Genomic DNA, 24,241 nt, shown 5'->3' with positions numbered 1-24,241 from the left:
CATAGTGCCAGTCTGGAGGGTACCTGGTGCCAGCAGCCAGCATAGTGCCAGTCTGGAGGGTACCTGGTGTCAGCATAGTGCCAGTCTGGAGGGTACCTGGTGCCAGCAGCCAGCATAGTGCCAGTCTGGATGGTACCTGGTGCCAGCAGCCAGCATAGTGCCAGTCTGGAGGGTACCTGGTGCCAGTATAGTGCCAGTCTGGAGGGTACCTGGTGCCAGCAGCCAGCATAGTGTCAGTCTGGAGGGTACCTGGTGCCAGGAGCCAGCATAGTGCCAGTCTGGAGGGTACCTGGTGCCAGCAGCCAGCATAGTGTCAGTCTGGATGGTACCTGGTGCCAGCAGCCAGCATAGTGTCAGTCTGGAGGGTACCTGGTGTCAGCAGCGAGCATAGTGCCAGTCTGGAGGGTACCTGGTGCCAGCAGCCAGCATAGTGTCAGTCTGGAGGGTACCTGGTGGCAGCACCCAGCATAGTGCCAGTCTGGAGGGTACCTGGTGGCAGCAGCCAGCATAGTGCCAGTCTGGAGGGTACCTGGTGTCAGCAGCCAGCATAGTGCCAGTCTGGAGGGTACCTGGTGCCAGCAGCCAGCATAGTGCCAGTCTGGAGGGTACCTGGTGCCAGCATAGTGCCAGTCTGGAGGGTACCTGGTGCCAGCATAGTGCCAGTCTGGAGGGTACCTGGTGCCAGCATAGTGTCAGTCTGGAGGGTACCTGGTGCCAGCATAGTGCCAGTCTGGAGGGTACCTGGTGCCAGCATAGTGCCAGTCTGGAGGGTACCTGGTGCCAGCATAGTGTAAGTCTGGAGGGTACCTGGTGCCAGCAGCCAGCATAGTGCCAGTCTGGAGGGTACCTGGTGCCAGCATAGTGCCAGTCTAGAGGGTACCTGGTGCCAGCATAGTGCCAGTCTGGAGGGTACCTGGTGCCAGCATAGTGCCAGTCTGGATGGTACCTGGTGCCAGCAGCCAGCATAGTGCCAGTCTGGAGGGTACCTGGTGCCAGCATAGTGTCAGTCTGGAGGGTACCTGGTGGCAGCAGCCAGCATAGTGCCAGTCTGGATGGTACCTGGTGCCAGCATAGTGCCAGTCTGGATTGTACCTGGTGCCAGCATAGCGTCAGTCTGGAGGATACCTGGTGCCAGGAGCCAGCATAGTGCCAGTCTGGAGGGTACCTGGTGCCAGCATAGTGCCAGTCTGGAGGGTACCTGGTGCCAGCATAGTGCCAGTCTGGAGGATACCTGGTGCCATCAGCCAGCATAGTGCCAGTCTGGAGGGTACCTGGTGCCAGCATAGTGCCAGTCTGGAGGGTACCTGGTGCCAGCATAGTGCCAGTCTGGATGGTACCTGGTGCCAGGCCTGTAGGGTCACATCATATTATATCGTATCATGTTAAACTCTAGCGAGAAGGTTCCAGATTAACTGTATGTCCACTCATTAGATGGTTCTCCAATGGAACGTGTTCCCACATATAAATACTGAGGCATTTGGATTGATATGGATTTGATGTTTATAAAACATATAGATGATCTGGATAAGAAACTAAGATTTAAAGTTGTCTTACAATATAAACTTCCGTCTTATCTAACTTTGATGTTGAAGTACAGAGCCTTCAGAAAGTATTCAGACCCCTTGACTTTTTCAACTTTGTTACGTAATAACCTTATTCTAAAATGAATTGAATAAAAAAAAATCCTCAGCAATACCCCCATAATGACATTTCGAATACAGATTTGTAGATTTTTTTGCTGAAAAAATAAAAACAGAAATACCTTATTTACATAAGCATTCAGACCCTTTGCTGTGAGACTCGAAATTGAGCTCAGGTGCATCCTGTTTCCATTGAAGATCCTTGAGATGTTTCTACAACTTGATTGGAGTCCACCTGTGGTAAATTGTAAGGTACACACCTGTCTATATAAGGTCCCACAGTTGACAGTGCATGTCAAAGCAAAAACCAAGCCTTGAGGTCAAAGGAAATGTCCGTAGAGCTCTGAGACAGGATTGTGTCAAGGCACAGATCTGGGGAAGGGTACCAAAACATGTCTGCAGCATTGAAGGTCCCCAAGAACACAGTGGCCTCCATCATTCTTAAATGGAAGAAGTTTGAAACCACCAGGACTCTTCCTAGAGCTGGCCGCCCGGACAAACTGAGCAATCAGGGTGAAGGGCCTTGGTCAGGGAGGTGACCAAGAACCCAATGGTCTCCTCTGTGGAGAACCTTACAGAAGGATAACCATCTCTGCAGCAATCCATCAATCAGGCCTTTATGGTAGAGTGGCCAGAAAGAAGCCATTCTTCAGTAAAAGAAACATGACAGGCCGCTTGGAGTTTGACAAAACTCCCAGACCATGAGAAACAAGATTCTCTGGTCTGATGAAACCAAGATTCAACTCTTTGGCCTGAATGCCAAGCGTCACGTCTGGAGGAAACCTGGGAACTTCCCTATGGTGGAGCATGGTGGTGGCAGCATCATGCTGTAGAGGTATCTTTCAGCGGCAGGTACTGGGAGACTAGTCAGGATCGAGGGAAAGATGAATGGAGCAAAGTATAGAGAGATCCTTGATGAAAACCTGCTCCAGAGTGCGCAGGACCTCAGACTGGGGCGAAGGCTCACCTTCCAACTGGACAACGACGCTAAGCACACAGCCAAGACAACGCAGGAGTTGCTTTGGGACAAGTCTTGAATGTCCTTTAGTGGGCCAGCCAGAGCCCGGACTTAGAGAGACTTGAAAATAGCTGTGTAGCAACGTTAATCCCCAACCAGCTCTGTAGAGTCATATCATATGATATGATATGATATGATATCATATCATCTCCCCAACCAGCTCTGTAGGATCATATCATATCATATCATATCATCTCCCCAACCAGCTCTGTAGGGTCATATCATATCATATCATATCATATCCCCAATCAGCTCTGTAGGGTCATATCATATCATGTCATATCATATCATATCATATCATATCATATCCCCAACCAGCTCTGTAGGATCATATCATATCATGTCATATCCCCAACCAGCTCTGTAGGGTCATATCATATCATATCATATCCCCAGTCAGCTCTGTAGGATCATATCATATCATGTCATATCATATCCCCAACCAGCTCTGTAGGGTCATATCATATCATATCATATCATATCATATCATATCCCCAACCAGCTCTGTAGGGTCATGTCATATCATATCATATCCCCAATGATCTCTATAGGGTCATATCCCCAATCATCTCTATAGGGTCATATCATATCATATCATATCCCCAACGAGCTCTGTAGGGTCATATCATATCATATCATATCATATCATATCATATCCCCAACGAGCTCTGTAGGGTCATGTCATATTGTCACGATCGTGTGGAGGATTGACGGACCAAAACGCAGCATTTGGAAAATACGCCATCTCGTTTATTTATGACGAAGGCAAAACGAAACAAAAACACTTGCACACTAAACAAAACAATAAACGATCGTGAAGCTAATCAAACGTCGTGCACACACAGGCTACAAACGTATAACATAGACAATTACCCACATCACATGAAAGCCTATGGCTACCCTAAATATGGCTCCCAATCAGAGACAACAGAAATCAGCTGTCTCTAATTGGGAACTCATTCAGGCAACCATAGACTCTCCTAAACAACTAAACCAACATAGACAACGCTAGACACATGCACTACACACAAACCCATACAATACACCCAACACCCCCTTTACCATATAATCCCCCAAAACCGACAAAACACAAACATTCCCCATGTCACACCCTGACCTAACTAAAATAATAAAGAAAACAAAGAATACTAAGGCCAGGGCGTGACACATATCATATCATATCATATCATATCATATCCCCAACGAGCTCTGTAGGGTCATATCATATCATATCATATCATATCATGTCATATCATATCCCCAACCAGCTCTGTAGGGTCATATCATATCATATCATATCATATCCCCAACGAGCTCTGTAGGGTCATGTCATATCATATCATATCATATCATATCATATCATGTCATATCATGTCATATCATATCATATCATATCATATCCCCAACCAGCTCTGTAGGGTCATATCATATCATATCATATCATATCATATCCCCAACCATCTCTGTAGGGTCATATGATATGATATGATATGATATCATATCATATCCCTAACCAGCTCTGTAGGGTCATATCATATCATATCATATCATATCCCCAACCAGCTCTGTAGGATCATATCATATCATATCATATCTCCAATCATCTCTGTAGGGTCATATCATATCATATCATATCTCCAATCATCTCTGTAGGGTCATATCATGTCATATCATATCATATCATATCATATCCCCAGTCAGCTCTGTAGGATCATATCATATCATATCATATCATATCCCCAATGATCTCTATAGGGTCATATCCCCAATCATCTCTATAGGGTCATATCATATCATATCATATCATATCATATCCCCAACCAGCTCTGTAGGGTCATATCATATCATATCATATCATATCCCCAACCATCTCTGTAGGGTCATATCATATCATATCATATCATATCCCCAACCATCTCTGTAGGGTCATATCTTGTCATATCATATCATATCATATCATATCCCCAACCAGCTCTGTAGGGTCATATCATATCATATCATATCATATCCCCAACCAGCTCTGTAGGGTCATATCATATCATATCATATCCCCAGTCAGCTCTGTAGGATCATATCATATCATATCATATCCCCAATGATCTCTATAGGGTCATATCCCCAATAATCTCTATAGGGTCATATCATATCATATCATATCCCCAACCAGCTCTGTAGGGTCATATCCTATCATATCATATCATATCCTATCCTATCCTATCCTATCCTATCCTATCATATCATATCCCCAACGAGCTCTGTAGGGTCATGTCATATCATATCTTATCATTTGTTGCTCTACCTCATGCTATGGTGGTATTTGTTTGATCGTAGCTAGCTACATAGCTAGCTACATAGCCGTCTTTGTATCAAAGATAATTGTGTAGTCTAGAGCGATTTTCTAGGTTAGCTAGCCAGCTATTGTCGTTCTTTTAACGCAACGTAACGTAATCAACACTGCTAGCTAGCCAGCTAGCCCCCGAATAGCAGCACTGTAGAAACTATTACACTCAACGGAACGACTTGATTAGTGTAGTGTCAACAACGCAGCCACTGCCAACTAGCCTACAAAGTCAACAACGCAGCCACTGCCAGCTAGCCTACTTCAGCAGTACTGTATCATTTTAATCATTTTAGTCAATAAGATTCTTGCTACGTAAGCTTAACTTTCTGAACATTCGAGACGTGTAGTCCACTTGTCATTCCAATCTCCTTTGCATTAGCGTAGCCTCTTCTGTAGCCTGTCAACTATGTGTCTGTCTATCCCTGTTCTCTCCTCTCTGCACAGACCATACAAACGCTTCACACCGCGTGGCCGCGGCCACCCTAATCTGGTGGTCCCAGCGCGCACGACCCACGTGGAGTTCCAGGTCTCCGGTAGCCTCTGGAACTGCCGATCTGCGGCCAACAAGGCAGAGTTCATCTCAGCCTATGCCTCCCTCCAGTCCCCCGACTTCTTGGCACTGACGGAAACATGGATCACCACAGATAACACTGCTACTCCTACTGCTCTCTCTTCATCCGCCCACATGTTCTCGCACACCCCGAGAGCTTCTGGTCAGCGGGGTGGTGGCACCGGGATCCTCATCTCTCCCAAGTGGTCATTCTCTCTTTCTCCCCTTACCCATCTGTCTATCGCCTCCTTTGAATTCCATGCTGTCACAGTTATCAGCCCTTTCAAGCTTAACATCCTTATCATTTATCGCCCTCCAGGTTCCCTCGGAGAGTTCATCAATGAGCTTGATGCCTTGATAAGCTCCTTTCCTGAGGACGGCTCACCTCTCACAGTTCTGGGCGACTTTAACCTCCCCACGTCTACCTTTGACTCATTCCTCTCTGCCTCCTTCTTTCCACTCCTCTCCTCTTTTGACCTCACCCTCCCCCCCTACTCACAAGGCAGGCAATACGCTCGACCTCATCTTTACTAGATGCTGTTCTTCCACTAACCTCATTGCAACTCCCCTCCAAGTCTCCGACCACTACCTTGTATCCTTTTCCCTCTCGCTCTCATCCAACACTTCCCACACTGCCCCTACTCGGATGGTATCGCGCCGTCCCAACCTTCGCTCTCTCTCCCCCGCTACTCTCTCCTCTTCCATCCTATCATCTCTTCCCTCTGCTCAAACCTTCTCCAACCTATCTCCTGATTCTGCCTCCTCAACCCTCCTCTCCTCCCTTTCTGCATCCTTTGACTCTCTATGTCCCCTATCCTCCAGGCCGGCTCGGTCCTCCCCTCCCGCTCCGTGGCTCGACGACTCATTGCGAGCTCACAGAACAGGGCTCCGGGCAGCCGAGCGGAAATGGAGGAAAACTCGCCTCCCTGCGGACCTGGCATCCTTTCACTCCCTCCTCTCTACATTTTCCTCTTCTGTCTCTGCTGCTAAAGCCACTTTCTACCACTCTAAATTCCAAGCATCTGCCTCTAACCCTAGGAAGCTCTTTGCCACCTTCTCCTCCCTCCTGAATCCTCCTCCCCCTCCCCCCCCTCCTCCCTCTCTGCAGATGACTTCGTCAACCATTTTGAAAAGAAGGTCGACGACATCCGATCCTCGTTTGCTAAGTCAAACGACACCGCTGGTTCTGCTCACACTGCCCTACCCTGTGCTCTGACCTCTTTCTCCCCTCTCTCTCCAGATGAAATCTCGCGTCTTGTGACGGCCGGCCGCCCAACAACCTGCCCGCTTGACCCTATCCCCTCCTCTCTTCTCCAGACCATTTCCGGAGACCTTCTCCCTTACCTCACCTCGCTCATCAACTCATCCCTGACCGCTGGCTACGTCCCTTCCGTCTTCAAGAGAGCGAGAGTTGCACCCCTTCTGAAAAAACCTACACTCGATCCCTCCGATGTCAACAACTACAGACCAGTATCCCTTCTTTCTTTTCTCTCCAAAACTCTTGAACGTGCCGTCCTTGGCCAGCTCTCCTGCTATCTCTCTCAGAATGACCTTCTCGATCCAAATCAGTCAGGTTTCAAGACTAGTCATTCAACTGAGACTGCTCTTCTCTGTATCACGGAGGCGCTCCGCACTGCTAAAGCTAACTCTCTCTCCTCTGCTCTCATCCTTCTAGACCTATCGGCTGCCTTCGATACTGTGAACCATCAGATCCTCCTCTCCACCCTCTCCGAGTTGGGGATCCCCGGCGCGGCCCACGCTTGGATTGCGTCCTACCTGACAGGTCGCTCCTACCAGGTGGCGTGGCGAGAATCTGTCTCCTCACCACGTGCTCTCACCACTGGCGTCCCCCAGGGCTCTGTTCTAGGCCCTCTCCTATTCTCGCTATACACCAAGTCACTTGGCTCTGTCATAACCTCACATGGTCTCTCCTATCATTGCTATGCAGATGACACACAATTAATCTTCTCCTTTTTCCCCTTCTGATGACCAGGTGGCGAATCGCATCTCTGCATGTCTGGCAGACATATCAGTGTGGATGACGGATCACCACCTCAAGCTGAACCTCGGCAAGACGGAGCTGCTCTTCCTCCCGGGGAAGGACTGCCCGTTCCATGATCTCGCCATCACGGTTGACAACTCCATTGTGTCCTCCTCCCAGAGCGCTAAGAACCTTGGCGTGATCCTGGACAACACCCTGTCGTTCTCAACTAACATCAAGGCGGTGGCCCGTTCCTGTAGGTTCATGCTCTACAACATCCGCAGAGTACGACCCTGCCTCACACAGGAAGCGGCGCAGGTCCTAATCCAGGCACTTGTCATCTCCCGTCTGGATTACTGCAACTCGCTGTTGGCTGGGCTCCCTGCCTGTGCCATTAAACCCCTACAACTCATCCAGAACGCCGCAGCCCGTCTGGTGTTCAACCTTCCCAAGTTCTCTCACGTCACCCCGCTCCTCCGCTCTCTCCACTGGCTTCCAGTTGAAGCTCGCATCCGCTACAAGACCATGGTGCTTGCCTACAGAGCTGTGAGGGGAACGGCACCTCAGTACCTCCAGGCTCTGATCAGGCCCTACACCCAAACAAGGGCACTGCGTTCATCCACCTCTGGCCTGCTCGCCTCCCTACCACTGAGGAAGTACAGTTCCCGCTCAGCCCAGTCAAAACTGTTCGCTGCTCTGGCCCCCCAATGGTGGAACAAACTCCCTCACGACGCCAGGGCAGCGGAGTCAATCACCACCTACCGAAGACACCTGAAACCCCACCTCTTTAAGGAATACCTAGGATAGGATAAAGTAATCCTTCTCACCCCCCCCCCCTTAAAAGATTTAGATGCACTATTGTAAAGTGGCTGTTCCACTGGATGTCATAAGGTGAATGCACCAATTTGTAAGTCGCTCTGGATAAGAGCGTCTGCTAAATTACTTAAATGTAAATGTAAATGTCTATCAGACTACTATAAAGGTGTGTTATACCGTGTCTCAATATGATAAAATGATCTTCCTGTTTGACATTGTTAGTGAGGGGAAACATTGACATGACTTCCTACAGGATGTCATTGAGGTGGAGTGTCCACTTTCGTTACCGCGTCTACATACCTTGCGTCCCACCTCGTTGTTGTGGAGGTTCATTAAGGTCCTGGCGTTCTTTTTGATCTCTCTCGCGTCTACGAAGACCTTAGAGAACCCCAGGCCATAGCTCACGTCGGCCGAGCAGCCTCCCCACTTCCAGCCCTCGTCCTGGCTGTAGGTCCCCTGCTTGTCCTTATCACAGCCGCAGTCGGACAGGTTCCCCTGGGTACACGCTGCTGTGATGGCATGGGCCACACCTGCGGCGATGATGGCATAGGTAAACGCTGCCTCCTTACTACCTGGGAGAGAGGAGAGAGGATTTGATTGGTTGATAGGTTGATTGATTGAAACCATTTCCCTGAAGGGAATTTGTTTTGCACAGCAATGAAATATATCAAGAAAGAACATTTTGAATCAGAATCGCTGACAACATGACCCTCTGTTTGGGCGGTATCAAGCCTCCTCACATACCTGACATAGCTTGTTCAAACCAAATCATAAAATGTGCGAGGCAAGCCAAGTTTAGTTCATTTATCACAGCTGCTTTAAACAGATTAATGACGGTAGGGGGGTGAAGGGCAGGGGGAGGGCTGCAGGGGGAAGGAGGAAGGAGAGAAGGAGAGGAGGGCAGGAAATGGGGGGAAGGAGAAGAGGAGGAGGAGGGCAGGGAAAGGGGAGAGGAGAGGAGGAGGAGGAGGGCAGGGAAAGGGGGGGAGGAAAGCAGAGAAAAGGGGAGAGGAGAAGGGGAGAGGAGAAGGGGAGGAGGAGAAGGGGAGGAGGAGAAGAGGAGGGCAGGAAAAGGGGGAGAGGAGAGGAGGAGCAGGAGGGCAGGGAAAGGAGGGAGACAAATGCACCTGAAGGGCTCTGAGTATTGTGAGCTCACAGATATCTGTAGGAGATAGAATCCAAATGTACTATGCAGAAGAGAAAGTGTCAATCTCAGAGGGCATACTAGATGTACTACAAACACTGTCCTTTATTCTGCTGTCAGACAGAGGATTCATTAGTCCAGACAGGCCAGTCTCCAGACAGACAGACAGACAGACAGACAGACAGACAGACAGACAGACAGACAGACAGACAGACAGACAGACACCACCAGTCTCTAGACTGACAGACAGACAGACAGACAGACAGACAGACACCACCAGTCTCTAGACTGACAGACAGACAGACAGACAGACAGGCAGGCAGCCACCACCAGTCTCTAGACTGACAGACAGACAGACAGACAGCCACCAACAGTCTCTAGACTGACAGAGTACCAGGTCAACACTGTCTCTCTGCAGGTCAACACTGTCTCTCAGCAGGTCAACACTGTCTCTCAGCAGGTCAACACTGTCTCTCAGCAGGTCAACCCTCCAGGTCAACACTGTCTCTCAGCAGGTCAACACTGTCTCTCTGCAGGTCAACACTGTCTCTCAGCAGGTCAACACTGTCTCTCTGCAGGTCAACACTGTCTCTCTGCAGGTCAACACTGTCTCTCAGCAGGTCAACACTGTCTCTCAGCAGGTCAACACTGTCTCTCAGCAGGTCAACACTGTCTCTCTGCAGGTCAACACTGTCTCTCTGCAGGTCAACACTGTCTCTCTGCAGGTCAACACTGTCTCTCAGCAGGTCAACACTGTCTCTCAGCAGGTCAACACTGTCTCTCTGCAGGTCAACACTGTCTCTCTGCAGGTCAACACTGTCTCTCTGCAGGTCAACACTGTCTCTCAGTGGGTCAACACTATCTCTCTGCAGGTCAACACTGTCTCTCAGCAGGTCAACACTCCAGGTCAACACTGTCTCTCAGCAGGTCAACACTGTCTCTCAGCGGGTCAACACTGTCTCTCAGCAGGTCAACACTGTCTCTCTGCAGGTCAACACTGTCTCTCAGCAGGTCAACACTGTCTCTCTGCAGGTCAACACTGTCTCTCTGCAGGTCAACAATGTCTCTCAGCAGGTCAACACTGTCTCTCAGCAGGTCAACACTGTCTCTCAGCAGGTCAACACTGTCTCTCAGAAGGTCAACACTGTCTCTCTGCAGGTCAACACTGTCTCTCAACAGGTCAACACTGTCTCTCTGCAGGTCAACACTGTCTCTCTGCAGGTCAACACTGTCTCTCTGCAGGTCAACACTGTCTCTCTGCAGGTCAACACTGTCTCTCTGCAGGTCAACACTGTCTCTCTGCAGGTCAACACTGTCTCTCAGCAGGTCAACACTGTCTCTCAGCAGGTCAACACTGTCTCTCAGCAGGTCAACACTGACTCTCAGCAGGTCAACACTGTCTCTCAGCAGGTCAACACTGTCTCTCAACAGGTCAAAACTGTCTCTCAACAGGTCAACACTGCCTCTCAGCAGGTCAACACTGTCTCTCAACAGGTCAACACTGTCTCTCAACAGGTCAACACTGTCTCTCAACAGGTCAACACTGTCTCTCAGCAGGTCAACACTGTCTCTCAGCAGGTCAACACTGTCTCTCAGCAGGTCAACACTGTCTCTCTGCAGGTCAACACTGTCTCTCTGCAGGTCAACACTGTCTCTCAGCAGGTCAACACTGTCTCTCAACAGGTCAACACTGTCTCTCAACAGGTCAACACTGTCTCTCAGCAGGGCAACACTGTCTCTCTGCAGGTCAACACTGTCTCTCTGCAGGTCAACACTGTCTCTCTGCAGGTCAACACTGTCTCTCAGCAGGTCAACCCTCCAGGTCAACACTGTCTCTCAACAGGTCAACACTGTCTCTCTGCAGGTCAACACTGTCTTAGCAGGTCAACACTGTCTCTCTCCAGGTCAACACTGTCTCTCAGCAGGTCAACACTGTCTCTCTGCAGGTCAACACTGTCTCTCTGCAGGTCAACACTGTCTCTCTGCAGGTCAACCCTCCAGGTCAACACTGTCTCTCAACAGGTCAACACTGTCTCTCTGCAGGTCAACACTGTCTTAGCAGGTCAACACTGTCTCTCTCCAGGTCAACACTGTCTCTCTCCGGGTCAACACTGTCTTAGCAGGTCAACACTGTCTCTCAACAGGTCAACACTGTCTCTCAGCAGGTCAACACTGTCTCTTAGCAGGTCAACACTGTCTCTCAACAGGTCAACACTGTCTCTCAGCAGGTCAACACTGTCTCTTAGCAGGTCAACACTGTCTCTTAGCAGGTCAACACTGTCTCTCAGCAGGTCAACACTGTCTCTCAGCAGGTCAACACTGTCTCTCTGCAGGTCAACACTGTCTCTCTGCAGGTCAACACTGTCTCTCAGCAGGTCAACCCTCCAGGTCAACACTGTCTCTCAGCAGGTCAACACTGTCTCTCAGCAGGTCAACACTGTCTCTCAGCAGGTCAACACTGTCTCTCTGCAGGTCAACACTGTCTCTCTGCAGGTCAACACTGTCTCTCAGCAGGTCAACACTGTCTCTCAGCAGGTCAACACTGTCTCTCAGCAGGTCAACACTGTCTCTCAGCAGGTCAACACTGTCTCTCTGCAGGTCAACACTGTCTCTCAGCAGGTCAACACTGTCTCTCAGCAGGTCAACACTGTCTCTCTGCAGGTCAACACTGTCTCTCAGCAGGTCAACACTGTCTCTCTGCAGGTCAACACTGTCTCTCTGCAGGTCAACACTGTCTCTGAGCAGGTCAACCCTCCAGGTCAACACTGTCTCTCTGCCGGTCAGCACTGTCTCTCAACAGGTCAACACTGTCTCTCAGCAGGTCAACACTGTCTCTCTGCAGGTCAACACTGTCTCTCTGCAGGTCAACACTGTCTCTCAGCAGGTCAACACTGTCTCTCTGCAGGTCAACACTGTCTCTCTGCAGGTCAACACTGTCTCTCTGCAGGTCAACACTGTCTCTCAGCAGGTCAACACTGTCTCTCTGCAGGTCAACACTGTCTCTCAGCAGGTCAACACTGTCTCTCTGCAGGTCAACACTGTCTCTCTGCAGGTCAACACTGTCTCTCTGCAGGTCAACACTGTCTCTCTGCAGGTCAACACTGTCTCTCTGCAGGTCAACACTGTCTCTCAGCAGGTCAACACTGTCTCTCAGCAGGTCAACACTGTCTCTCAGCAGGTCAACACTGTCTCTCTGCAGGTCAACACTGTCTCTCAACAGGTCAACACTGTCTCTCAACAGGTCAACACTGTCTCTCTCCAGGTCAACACTGTCTCTCAGCAGGTCAACACTGTCTCTCAGCAGGTCAACACTGTCTCTCAGCAGGTCAACACTGTCTCTCAGCAGGTCAACACTGTCTCTCAGCAGGTCAACACTGTCTCTCTGCAGGTCAACACTGTCTCTCTGCAGGTCAACACTGTCTCTCAGCAGGTCAACACTGTCTCTCAGCAGGTCAACACTGTCTCTCTGCAGGTCAACACTGTCTCTCAGCAGGTCAACACTGTCTCTCAGCAGGTCAACACTGTCTCTCTGCAGGTCAACACTGTCTCTCTGCAGGTCAACACTGTCTCTCTGCAGGTCAACACTGTCTCTCTGCAGGTCAACCCTCCAGGTCAACACTGTCTCTCAACAGGTCAACACTGTCTCTATGCAGGTCAACACTGTCTTAGCAGGTCAACACTGTCTCTCTCCAGGTCAACACTGTCTCTCTCCAGGTCAACACTGTCTCTCAGCAGGTCAACATTGTCTCTCTGCAGGTCAACACTGTCTTAGCAGGTCAACACTGTCTCTCAACAGGTCAACACTGTCTCTCAGCAGGTCAACACTGTCTCTCAGCAGGTCAACACTGTCTCTCAGCAGGTCAACACTGTCTCTCTGCAGGTCAACACTGTCTCTCAGCAGGTCAACACTGTCTCTCAGCAGGTCAACACTGTCTCTCAGCAGGTCAACACTGTTTCTCTGCAGGTCAACACTGTCTCTCAGCAGGTCAACACTGTCTCTCAGCAGGTCAACACTGTCTCTCAGCAGGTCAACACTGTCTCTCAGCAGGTCAACACTGTCTCTCAGCAGGTCAACACTGTCTCTCTGCAGGTCAACACTGTCTCTCTGCAGGTCAACACTGTCTCTCTGCAGGTCAACACTGTCTCTCAGCAGGTCAACACTGTCTCTCTGCAGGTCAACACTGTCTCTCTGCAGGTCAACACTGTCTCTCTGCAGGTCAACACTGTCTCTCAGCAGGTCAACACTGTCTCTCAGCAGGGCAACACTGTCTCTCTGCAGGTCAACACTGTCTCTCAGCAGGTCAACACTGTCTCTCTGCAGGTCAACACTGTCTCTCTGCAGGTCAACACTGTCTCTCAGCAGGTCAACACTGTCTCTCAGCAGGTCAACACTGTCTCTCAGCAGGTCAACACTGTCTCTCAGCAGGTCAACCCTCCAGGTCAACACTGTCTCTCAGCAGGTCAACACTGTCTCTCTGCAGGTCAACACTGTCTCTCTGCAGGTCAACACTGTCTCTCTGCAGGTCAACACTGTCTCTCTGCAGGTCAACACTGTCTCTCAGCAGGTCAACACTGTCTCTCAGTGGGTCAACACTGTCTCTCAGTGGGTCAACACTGTCTCTCAGCGGGTCAACACTGTCTCTCAGCAGGTCAACACTGTCTCTCAGCAGGTCAACACTGTCTCTCAGCAGGTCAACACTGTCTCTCTGCAGGTCAACACTGTCTCTCTGCAGGTCAACACTGTCTCTCTGCAGGTCAACACTGTCTCTCTGCAGGTCAACACTGTCTCTCTGCAGGTCAACACTGTCTCTCTGCAGGTCAACACTGTCTCTCAGCAGGTCAACACTGTCTCTCAGCAGGTCAACACTGTCTCTCAGCAGGTCAACACTGTCTCTCAGCAGGTCAACACTGTCTCTCAGCAGGTCAACACTGTCTCTCAGCAGGTCAACACTGTCTCTCTGCAGGTCAACACTGTCTCTCAGCAGGTCAACACTGTCTCTCAGCAGGTCAACACTGTCTCTCTGCAGGTCAACACTGTCTCTCAGCAGGTCAACACTGTCTCTCTGCAGGTCAACACTGTCTCTCTGCAGGTCAACACTGTCTCTCTGCAGGTCAACACTGTCTCTCAGCAGGGCAACACTGTCTCTCTGCAGGTCAACACTGTCTCTCAGCAGGTCAACACTGTCTCTCAGCAGGTCAACACTGTCTCTCTGCAGGTCAACACTGTCTCTCTGCAGGTCAACACTGTCTCTCTGCAGGTCAACACTGTCTCTCAGCAGGTCAACACTGTCTCTCAGCAGGTCAACACTGTCTCTCAGCAGGTCAACACTGTCTCTCAGCAGGTCAACCCTCCAGGTCAACACTGTCTCTCAGCAGGTCAACACTGTCTCTCTGCAGGTCAACACTGTCTCTCTGCAGGTCAACACTGTCTCTCTGCAGGTCAACACTGTCTCTCTGCAGGTCAACACTGTCTCTCTGCAGGTCAACACTGTCTCTCAGTGGGTCAACACTGTCTCTCTGCAGGTCAACACTGTCTCTCAGCAGGTCAACACTGTCTCTCAGTGGGTCAACACTGTCTCTCAGCAGGTCAACACTGTCTCTCTGCAGGTCAACACTGTCTCTCAGCAGGTCAACACTGTCTCTCAGCAGGTCAACACTGTCTCTCAGCAGGTCAACCCTCCAGGTCAACACTGTCTCTCAGCAGGTCAACACTGTCTCTCTGCAGGTCAACACTGTCTCTCTGCAGGTCAACACTGTCTCTCTGCAGGTCAACACTGTCTCTCTGCAGGTCAACACTGTCTCTCTGCAGGTCAACACTGTCTCTCAGTGGGTCAACACTGTCTCTCTGCAGGTCAACACTGTCTCTCAGCGGGTCAACACTGTCTCTCAGTGGGTCAACACTGTCTCTCAGCGGGTCAACACTGTCTCTCTGCAGGTCAACACTGTCTCTCAGCAGGTCAACACTGTCTCTCAGCAGGTCAACACTGTCTCTCAGCAGGTCAACCCTCCAGGTCAACACTGTCTCTCAGCAGGTCAACACTGTCTCTCAGCAGGTCAACACTGTCTCTCAGCAGGTCAACACTGTCTCTCAGCAGGTCAACACTGTCTCTCTGCAGGTCAACACTGTCTCTCTGCAGGTCAACACTGTCTCTCAGCAGGTCAACACTGTCTCTCTGCAGGTCAACACTGTCTCTCTGCAGGTCAGCACTGTCTCTCAGCAGGTCAACACTGTCTCTCTGCAGGTCAACACTGTCTCTCTGCAGGTCAACACTGTCTCTCAGCAGGTCAACACTGTCTCTCAGCAGGTCAACACTGTCTCTTAGCAGGTCAACCCTCCAGGTCAACACTGTCTCTCATTAGGTCACCAGGTCAACCCAGGAAGGTATCGTCCATGTATTGCAGCAATACAATGGTCAGAGGTGTATGTAACGGTGCACCCAGAGGGAGAGATAGTGTTGTGATGATCTGGCCTGCAGCCCAGCTCCTGTCACACAGCTGGCAGCTCCTTGAGGTGAGCCTGAGGGCTGAGAAGCATGCAGACCCTCCCTAGATGGACCGCCTGATACCACACCATTACACCCCGCACTAATACAGTACCACAAGGTTCTGAACAGACCAGGGATCTGTTCTGATTCCACAGATTTCTGTTCTGATACCACAGAGTTCTGATACCACTGGGTTCTGTTCTAATACCACTGGGTTCTGTTTTGATACCACTGGGTTCTGTTCTGATACCACTGGGTTCTGTTCTGATACCACTGGGCTCTGTTCTGATACCACAGGGTTCTGTTCTGATACCACTGGGTTCTGTTCTGATACCACAGGGTTCTGATACCACAAGGTTCTTTCTTTCTTTCTTTCTCTCTCTCTCTCTCTCTCTCTCTCTCTCTCTCTGAGGACCTGAGCCCTAGGACCATGCCTCAGGACTACCTGGCTTGATGACTCCTTGCTGTCCCCAGTCCACCTGGTCGTGCTGCTGCTCCAGTTTCAACTGTTCTGCCTGCGGCTATGGAACCCTGACCTGTTCACCGGACGTGCTACCTGTCCCAGACCTGCTGTTTTCAACTCTCTAGAGACCGCAGGAACGGTAGAGATACTCTGAATGATCGGCTATGAAAAGTCAACTGACATTTACTCCTGAGGTGCTGACTTGCTGCACCCTCGACAACTACTGTGATTATTATTATTTGATCCTGCTGGTCATTTATGAACATTTGAACATCTTGGCCGTGTTCTGTTATAATCTCCACCCGGCACAGCCAGAAGAGGACTGGCCACACCTCAGAGCCTGGTTCCTCTCTAGGTTTCTTCCTAGGTTCTGGCCTTTCTAGGGAGTTTTTCCTAGCCACCGTGCTTCTACACCTGCATTGCTTGCTGTTTGGAGTTTTAGGCTGGGTTTCTGTACAGCACTTTGAGATATCAGCTGATGTAAGGGCTACATTTTTGGGGGATTGATTGAATGCTGTAGCCTCAGCAGTTTCAGAGTTCAATCATCATCATCATCATCATCATTACAGTATTGATAATCAGTGTTACTGGCTTGCCTGGTCAACTCTCCCCCCGATCAATCATTTACACCTTAACCCTACAACACTCTGACCGTACAACCAAGGAAACAGACCCTGTATTCCAAATCAGCCCCTAGCCCCCCTAAACACTAAGAAAAGAGGGTTCCTCAAGGGTTCTTTGGGAAGGTTGATGGTTCTATGTGGAACCATAATGACTAAAAGAACCATTAGAGCTCTTCACTGGTTCTTTGCAGTTCACAAAAGGGTTCTTGGCTCTTTTAGTGATAATTAAAATGTGACTACGGAACGTGACAGTGTCTAGTGAAAGACTCACGTATGGCCTTGAGTCAATTGTAAACTGATGTCTAAACCAGTGGTTCTCCTCAAGGACCCCCAGCCATTGCAGACCTAGAATGCCTGATTCAACTTTGTTAACACAATAATAAAACCAATGAAATTTTAACAATATAAAATGGCTAACCAGAAAAAATAAACCTGTTTGGTTCTTCAAAAGGTTCTTTCTAGAACCTTCAGATTTAGAAAGGTTCTTTATAGAATCATTCTCTATAAAGAACCATTAAAAAGGGTTCTATAGCTAAGTCCTTTTGCTCTGACATAGAAGTCCTTACAATCAAATGCCGACCGCATTATCTACCAAGAGAATTCTCTTCGATTATAATCACAGTCGTGTATACCCCCCCCCCAAGCAGACACATTGACGGCTCTGAAAGAACTTCATTGGACTCTATGTAAACTAGAAACCATATATCCTGAGGCAGCATTTATTGTAGCTGGGGATTTTAACAAGGCTAATCTGAAAACAAGGCTCCCCAAATTTTATCAGCATATCGAACGGCGACCCGGGCTGGTAAAAACCTGGATCATTGTTACTCTAACTTCAACGACAAAGCTCTCCCCCGCCCTCCTTTCGGAAAATCTGACCACGACTCCATTTTGTTGCTCCCAGCCTATAGACAGGAACTAAAACAGGAAACTCCCGTGCTCAGGTCTGTTCAACGTTGGTCCGACCAATCTGATTCCACGCTTCAAGATTGTTTCGATCACGTGGACTGGGATATGTTCCGCATAGCGTCGGACAATAACATCGATGAATACGCTGATTCGGTGAGCAAGTTTATTAGCAAGTGCATCGGTGATGTTGTACCCACGGCGACAATTAAAACCTTCCCCAACCAGAAACCGTGGATTGATGGCAGCATTCGCGCAAAACTGAAAGCGCAAACCACTGCTTTTAATCAGGGCAAGGCGACCGAAAACATGGCCGAATACAAACAGAGTAGCTATTTCCTCCACAAGGCAATCAAACAAGCTAAGCGTCAGTATAGAGACAAAGTAGAGTCGCAATTCAACGGCTCAGACACAAGAGGTGTGTGGCAGGGTCTACAGACAATCATGGATTACAAAAAGAAAACCAGCCCCGTCGCGGACCAGGATGTCTTGCTCCCAGACAGACTAAACAACTTTGCTCGTTATGAGGACAATACAGTGCCACCGACAAAACCTCCTTCACTGCAGCCGACGTGAGTAAAACATTTAAACGTGTTAAAAAATGTAAACGTGTTAACCCTCGCAAGGCTGCAGGCCCAGACGGCATCCCCAGCCGCGTCCTCAGAGCATGCACAGATCAGCTGGCTGGTGTGTTGACGGACATATTCAATTAATCCCTATCCCAGTCTGCTGTTCCCACATGCTTCAAGAGGGCCACCATTGTTCCTGTTCCCAAGAAAGCTAATGTAACTGAGCTAAATGACTATCGCCCCGTAGCACTCACCTCCGTCATCATGAAGTGCTTTGAGAGACTAGTCAAGGACCATATCACCTCCACCCTCCCCGACACCCTAGACCCACTCCAATTTGCTTACCGCCCCAATAGGTCCACAGATTGTGCAATCGCAATCACACTGCACACTGCCCTAACCCATCTGGACAAGAGGAATAGCTATGTAAGAATGCCGTTCATCGACTACAGCTCAGCATTTAACACCATAGTACCCTCCAAACTCGTCATTAAGCTTGAGACCGTGAGTCTCGACCCCGCCCTGTGCAACTGGGTCCTGGACTTCCTGACGGGCCGCCCCCAGGTGGTGAGGGTAGGAAACAATATCTCCACCCCTCTGATCCTCAACACTGGGGCCCCACAAGGGTGCGTTCTGAGCCCTCTCCTGTACTCCCTGTTCACCTATGACTGCGTGGCCAAGCACACCTCCAACTCAATCATCAAGTTAGCAGACGACACTACAGTGGTAGGCTTGATTACCAACAACAACGAGATGGCCTACAGGCAGGAGGTGAGGGCCCTCGGAGTGTGGTGTCAGGAAAATAACCTCACACTCAATGTCAACAAAACAAAAGAGATGTTCGTGGACTTCAGGAAACAGCAGAGGGAGCACCCCCCTATCCACATCGATGGGACATCGATGGGACAGCAGTGGAGAAGGTGGAAAGTTTTAAGTTCCTCGGCGTACACATCACGGACAAACTGAATTGGTCCACCCACACAGACAGCGTTGTGAAGAAGGCGCAGCAGCGCCTCTTCAACCTCAGGAAGCTGAAGAAATTTGTCTTGTCACCAGAAACACTCACAAACTTTTAAAGATGCACAATCGAGAACATCCTGTCGGGCTGTATCACCGCCTGGTACAGCAACTGCTCCGGCCATAACCGCAGGGCTCTCCAGAGAGTAGTGAGGTCTGCACAACACATCACCGGGGGCAAACTACCTGCCCTCCAGGACACCTACACCACCTGATGTCACATGAAGGCCAAAAAGATCATCAAGGACAACAACCACCCAAGCCACTGCCTGTTCACCCCGCTATCACCCAGAAGGCGAGGTCAGTACAGGTGCATCAAAGTTGTGACCGAGAGACTGAAAAACAGCTTCTATCTCAAGGCCATCAGACTGTTAAATAGTCACCACTAACATTGAGTGGCTGCTGCCAACATACTGACTAAAATCTCTAGCCACTTTATTACAAATTGGATGTAATAAATGTATCACTAGTCACTTTAAACAATGCCACTTTAAATAATGTTTACATACCCTACATTATTAATCTCATATGTATATACTGTACTCTATACCATCTACTGCATCTTGCCTGTGCCGTTCGGCCATCGTTCATCCATATATTTGTATGTACATATTCTTATTAATTCCTTTACACTTGTGTGTATTAGGTAGTTGTGAAATTGTTAGATTACTTGTTAGATATTACTGCACGGTCAGAACTAGAAGCACAAGCATTTCGCTACACTCACATTATAATCTGCTAACCATGTGTATGTGACCAATACAATTTGATTTTAATTTGATTGAAAACCCCAAAAAGGGTTTTAATCATAGCAGAACCCTTCTTTGGTGATATATAGAACATTTTATTAACGGTTCTTTATAGAACCTTCAAAACAAGTTTCTATATACAGTAGCACTAAACATGGTTCCCCTTTGCTTACAAGCCAAATAACTGTTATTTGGAACTATATAGAACCATTTGTTTTTGTGTGTATAACATCCTAACCCTTGTTAGTTTACTAGTTTACTCTTGTTAATCCTGACCAATCATGTCTGAACACCTGCAGGTGAGAGGAAGTAGTCTTTGTACGAAAATCTAATTGTAGGAAATGTCCACCATGTTTCTGTTTCTCACCAGTAGATGATGTCATAACTACAGGTACGCAGCACATTGTTCTGGACCGATAGCTACAGGTAGGCAGCACATTGTTCTGGACCGATAGCTACAGGTAGGCTGCACATTGTTCTGGACCGATAGCTACAGGTACGCAGCACATTGTTCTGGACCGATAGCTACAGGTACGCAGCACATTGTTCTGGACCGATAGCTACAGGTACGCAGCACAATGTTCTGGACCGATAGCTACAGGTACGCAGCACATTGTTCTGGACCGATAGCTACAGGTAGGCAGCACATTGTTCTGGACCGATAGCTACAGGTAGGCAGCACATTGTTCTGGACCGATAGCTACAGGTAGGCAGCACATTGTTCTGGACCGATAGCTACAGGTAGGCAGAACATTGTTCTGGACCGATAGCTACAGGTAGGCAGCACTTTGTTCTGGACCGATAGCTACAGGCACGCAGCGCATTGTTCTGGACCCAATAGCTACAGGCACGCAGCACATTGTTCTGGACCGATAGCTACAGGTACGCAGCACATTGTTCTGGACCGATAGGTACAGGTACGCAGCACATTGTTCTAGACCGATAGCTACAGGTACGCAGCACATTGTTCTAGACCGATAGCTACAGGTAGGCAGCACATTGTTCTGGACCGATAGCTACAGGTACGCAGCACATTGTTCTGGACCGATAGCTACAGGTAGGCAGCACATTGTTCTGGACCGATAGCTACAGGTAGGCAGCACATTGTTCTGGACCGATAGCTACAGGTACGCAACACATTGTTCTGGACCGATAGCTACAGCTACGCAGCACATTGTTCTGGACCGATAGCTACAGGTACGCAGCACATTGTTCTGGACCGATAGCTACAGGTACGCAGCACATTGTTCTAGACCGATAGCTACAGGTACGCAGCACATTGTTCTAGACCGATAGCTACAGGTAGGCAGCACATTGTTCTGGACCGATAGCTACAGGTAGGCAGCACATTGTTCTAGACCGATAGCTACAGGTACGCAGCACATTGTTCTGGACCGATAGCTACAGGTAGGCAGCACATTGTTCTGGACCGATAGCTACAGGTAGGCAGCACATTGTTCTGGACCGATAGCTACAGGTACGCAGCACATTGTTCTGGACCGATAGCTACAGCTACGCAGCACATTGTTCTGGACCGATAGCTACAGGTAGGCAGCACATTGTTCTAGACCGATAGCTACAGGTACGCAGCACATTGTTCTGGACCGATAGCTACAGGTACGCAGCACATTGTTCTGGACCGATAGCTACAGGTACGCAGCACATTGTTCTGGACCGATAGCTACAGGTAGGCAGCACATTGTTCTGGACCGATAGCTACAGGTACATTGTTCTGGACCGATAGCTACAGGTACATTGTTCTGGACCGATAGCTACAGGTACATTGTTCTGGACCGATAGCTACAGGTACGCAGCACATTGTTCTGGACCGATAGCTACAGGTAGGCAGCACATTGTTCTGGACCGATAGCTACAGGTAGGCAGCACATTGTTCTGGACCGATAGCTACAGGTAGGCAGCACATTGTTCTGGACCGATAGCTACAGGTAGGCAGCACATTGTTCTGGACCGATAGCTACAGGTAGGCAGCACATTGTTCTGGACCGATAGCTACAGGTAGGCAGCACATTGTTCTGGACCGATAGCTACAGGTAGGCAGCACATTGTTCTGGACCGATAGCTAAAGGTAGGCAGCACATTGTTCTGGACCGATAGCTACAGGTAGGCAGCACATTGTTCTGGACCGATAGCTACAGGTAGGCAGCACATTGTTCTGGACCGATAGCTACAGGTACGCAGCACATTGTTCTGGACCGATAGCTACAGGTAGGCAGCACATTGTTCTGGACCGATAGCTACAGGTACGCAGCATATTGTTCTGGACCGATAGCTACAGGTACGCAGCACATTGTTCTGGACCGATAGCTACAGGTACGCAGCACATTGTTCTGGACCGATAGCTACAGGTACGCAGCACATTGTTCTGGACCGATAGCTACAGGTACGCAGCACATTGTTCTGGACCGATAGCTACAGGTAGGCAGCACATTGTTCTGGACCGATAGCTACAGGTACGCAGCACATTGTTCTGGACCGATAGCTACAGGTACGCAGCACATTGTTCTGGACCGATAGCTACAGGTACGCAGCACATTGTTCTGGACCGATAGCTACAGGTACGCAGCACATTGTTCTGGACCGATAGCTACAGGTACGCAGCACATTGTTCTGGACCGATAGCTACAGGTACATTGTTCTGGACCGATAGCTACAGGTACGCAGCACATTGTTCTGGACCGATAGCTACAGGTACGCAGCACATTGTTCTGGACCGATAGCTACAGGTAGGCAGCACATTGTTCTGGACCGATAGCTACAGGTACATTGTTCTAGACCGATAGCTACAGGTACATTGTTCTAGACCGATAGCTACAGGTACGCAGCACATTGTTCTGGACCGATAGCTACAGGTAGGCAGCACATTGTTCTGGACCGATAGCTACAGGTAGGCAGCACATTGTTCTGGACCGATAGCTACAGGTAGGCAGCACATTGTTCTAGACCGATAGCTACAGGTAGGCAGCACATTGTTCTGGACCGATAGCTACAGGTAGGCAGCACATTGTTCTAGACCGATAGCTACAGGTACGCAGCACATTGTTCTGGACCGAAAGCTACAGGTACGCAGCACATTGTTCTGGACCGATAGCTACAGGTACGCAGCACATTGTTCTGGACCGATAGCTACAGGTACATTGTTCTGGACCGATAGCTACAGGTACGCAGCACATTTTTCTGGACCGATAGCTACAGGTACGCAGCACATTGTTCTGGACCGATAGCTACAGGTAGGCAGCACATTGTTCTGGACCGATAGCTACAGGTACATTGTTCTAGACCGATAGCTACAGGTACATTGTTCTAGACCGATAGCTACTGGTACGCAGCACATTGTTCTGGACCGATAGCTACAGGTAGGCAGCACATTGTTCTGGACCGATAGCTACAGGTAGGCAGCACATTGTTCTGGACCGATAGCTACAGGTAGGCAGCACATTGTTCTGGACCGATAGCTACAGGTAGGCAGCACATTGTTCTGGACCGATAGCTACAGGTAGGCAGCACATTGTTCTAGACCGATAGCTACAGGTAGGCAGCACATTGTTCTGGACCGATAGCTACAGGTAGGCAGCACATTGTTCTGGACCGATAGCTACAGGTACGCAGCACATTGTTCTGGACCGATAGCTACAGGTACGCAGCACATTGTTCTGGACCGATAGCTACAGGTACGCAGCACATTGTTCTGGACCGATAGCTACAGGTACGCAGCACATTGTTCTGGACCGATAGCTACAGGTACGCAGCACATTGTTCTGGACCGATAGCTACAGGTACGCAGCACATTGTTCTGGACCGATAGCTACAGGTACGCAGCACATTGTTCTGGACCGATAGCTACAGGTACGCAGCACATTGTTCTGGACCGATAGCTACAGGTAGGCAGCACATTGTTCTGGACCGATAGCTACAGGTAGG

General features: G+C 49.4%; 1 protein-coding gene across 1 annotated transcript in view; it reads right to left on the bottom strand.

Moving 5' to 3' along the window:
- Nucleotides 1–24,241, bottom strand: part of LOC129842155 (protein Wnt-7a-like) — a 53,784-nt gene that overhangs the window by 17,793 nt on the left and 11,750 nt on the right. The window contains exon 3 of the mRNA XM_055910569.1: nt 8,647–8,918. Within this exon, the coding sequence (XP_055766544.1) occupies nt 8,647–8,918 (272 nt within the window). The remainder of the gene's footprint in view (nt 1–8,646; nt 8,919–24,241) is intronic.

The sequence above is a fragment of the Salvelinus fontinalis genome, unplaced genomic scaffold (genome assembly GCF_029448725.1).
Source record: "Salvelinus fontinalis isolate EN_2023a unplaced genomic scaffold, ASM2944872v1 scaffold_0018, whole genome shotgun sequence".
Taxonomy (NCBI): Eukaryota; Metazoa; Chordata; class Actinopteri; order Salmoniformes; family Salmonidae; genus Salvelinus; species Salvelinus fontinalis.
The sequence above is the reverse complement of the archived record's forward strand: the minus strand, read 5'-3'. Positions and strand labels throughout refer to the sequence as shown.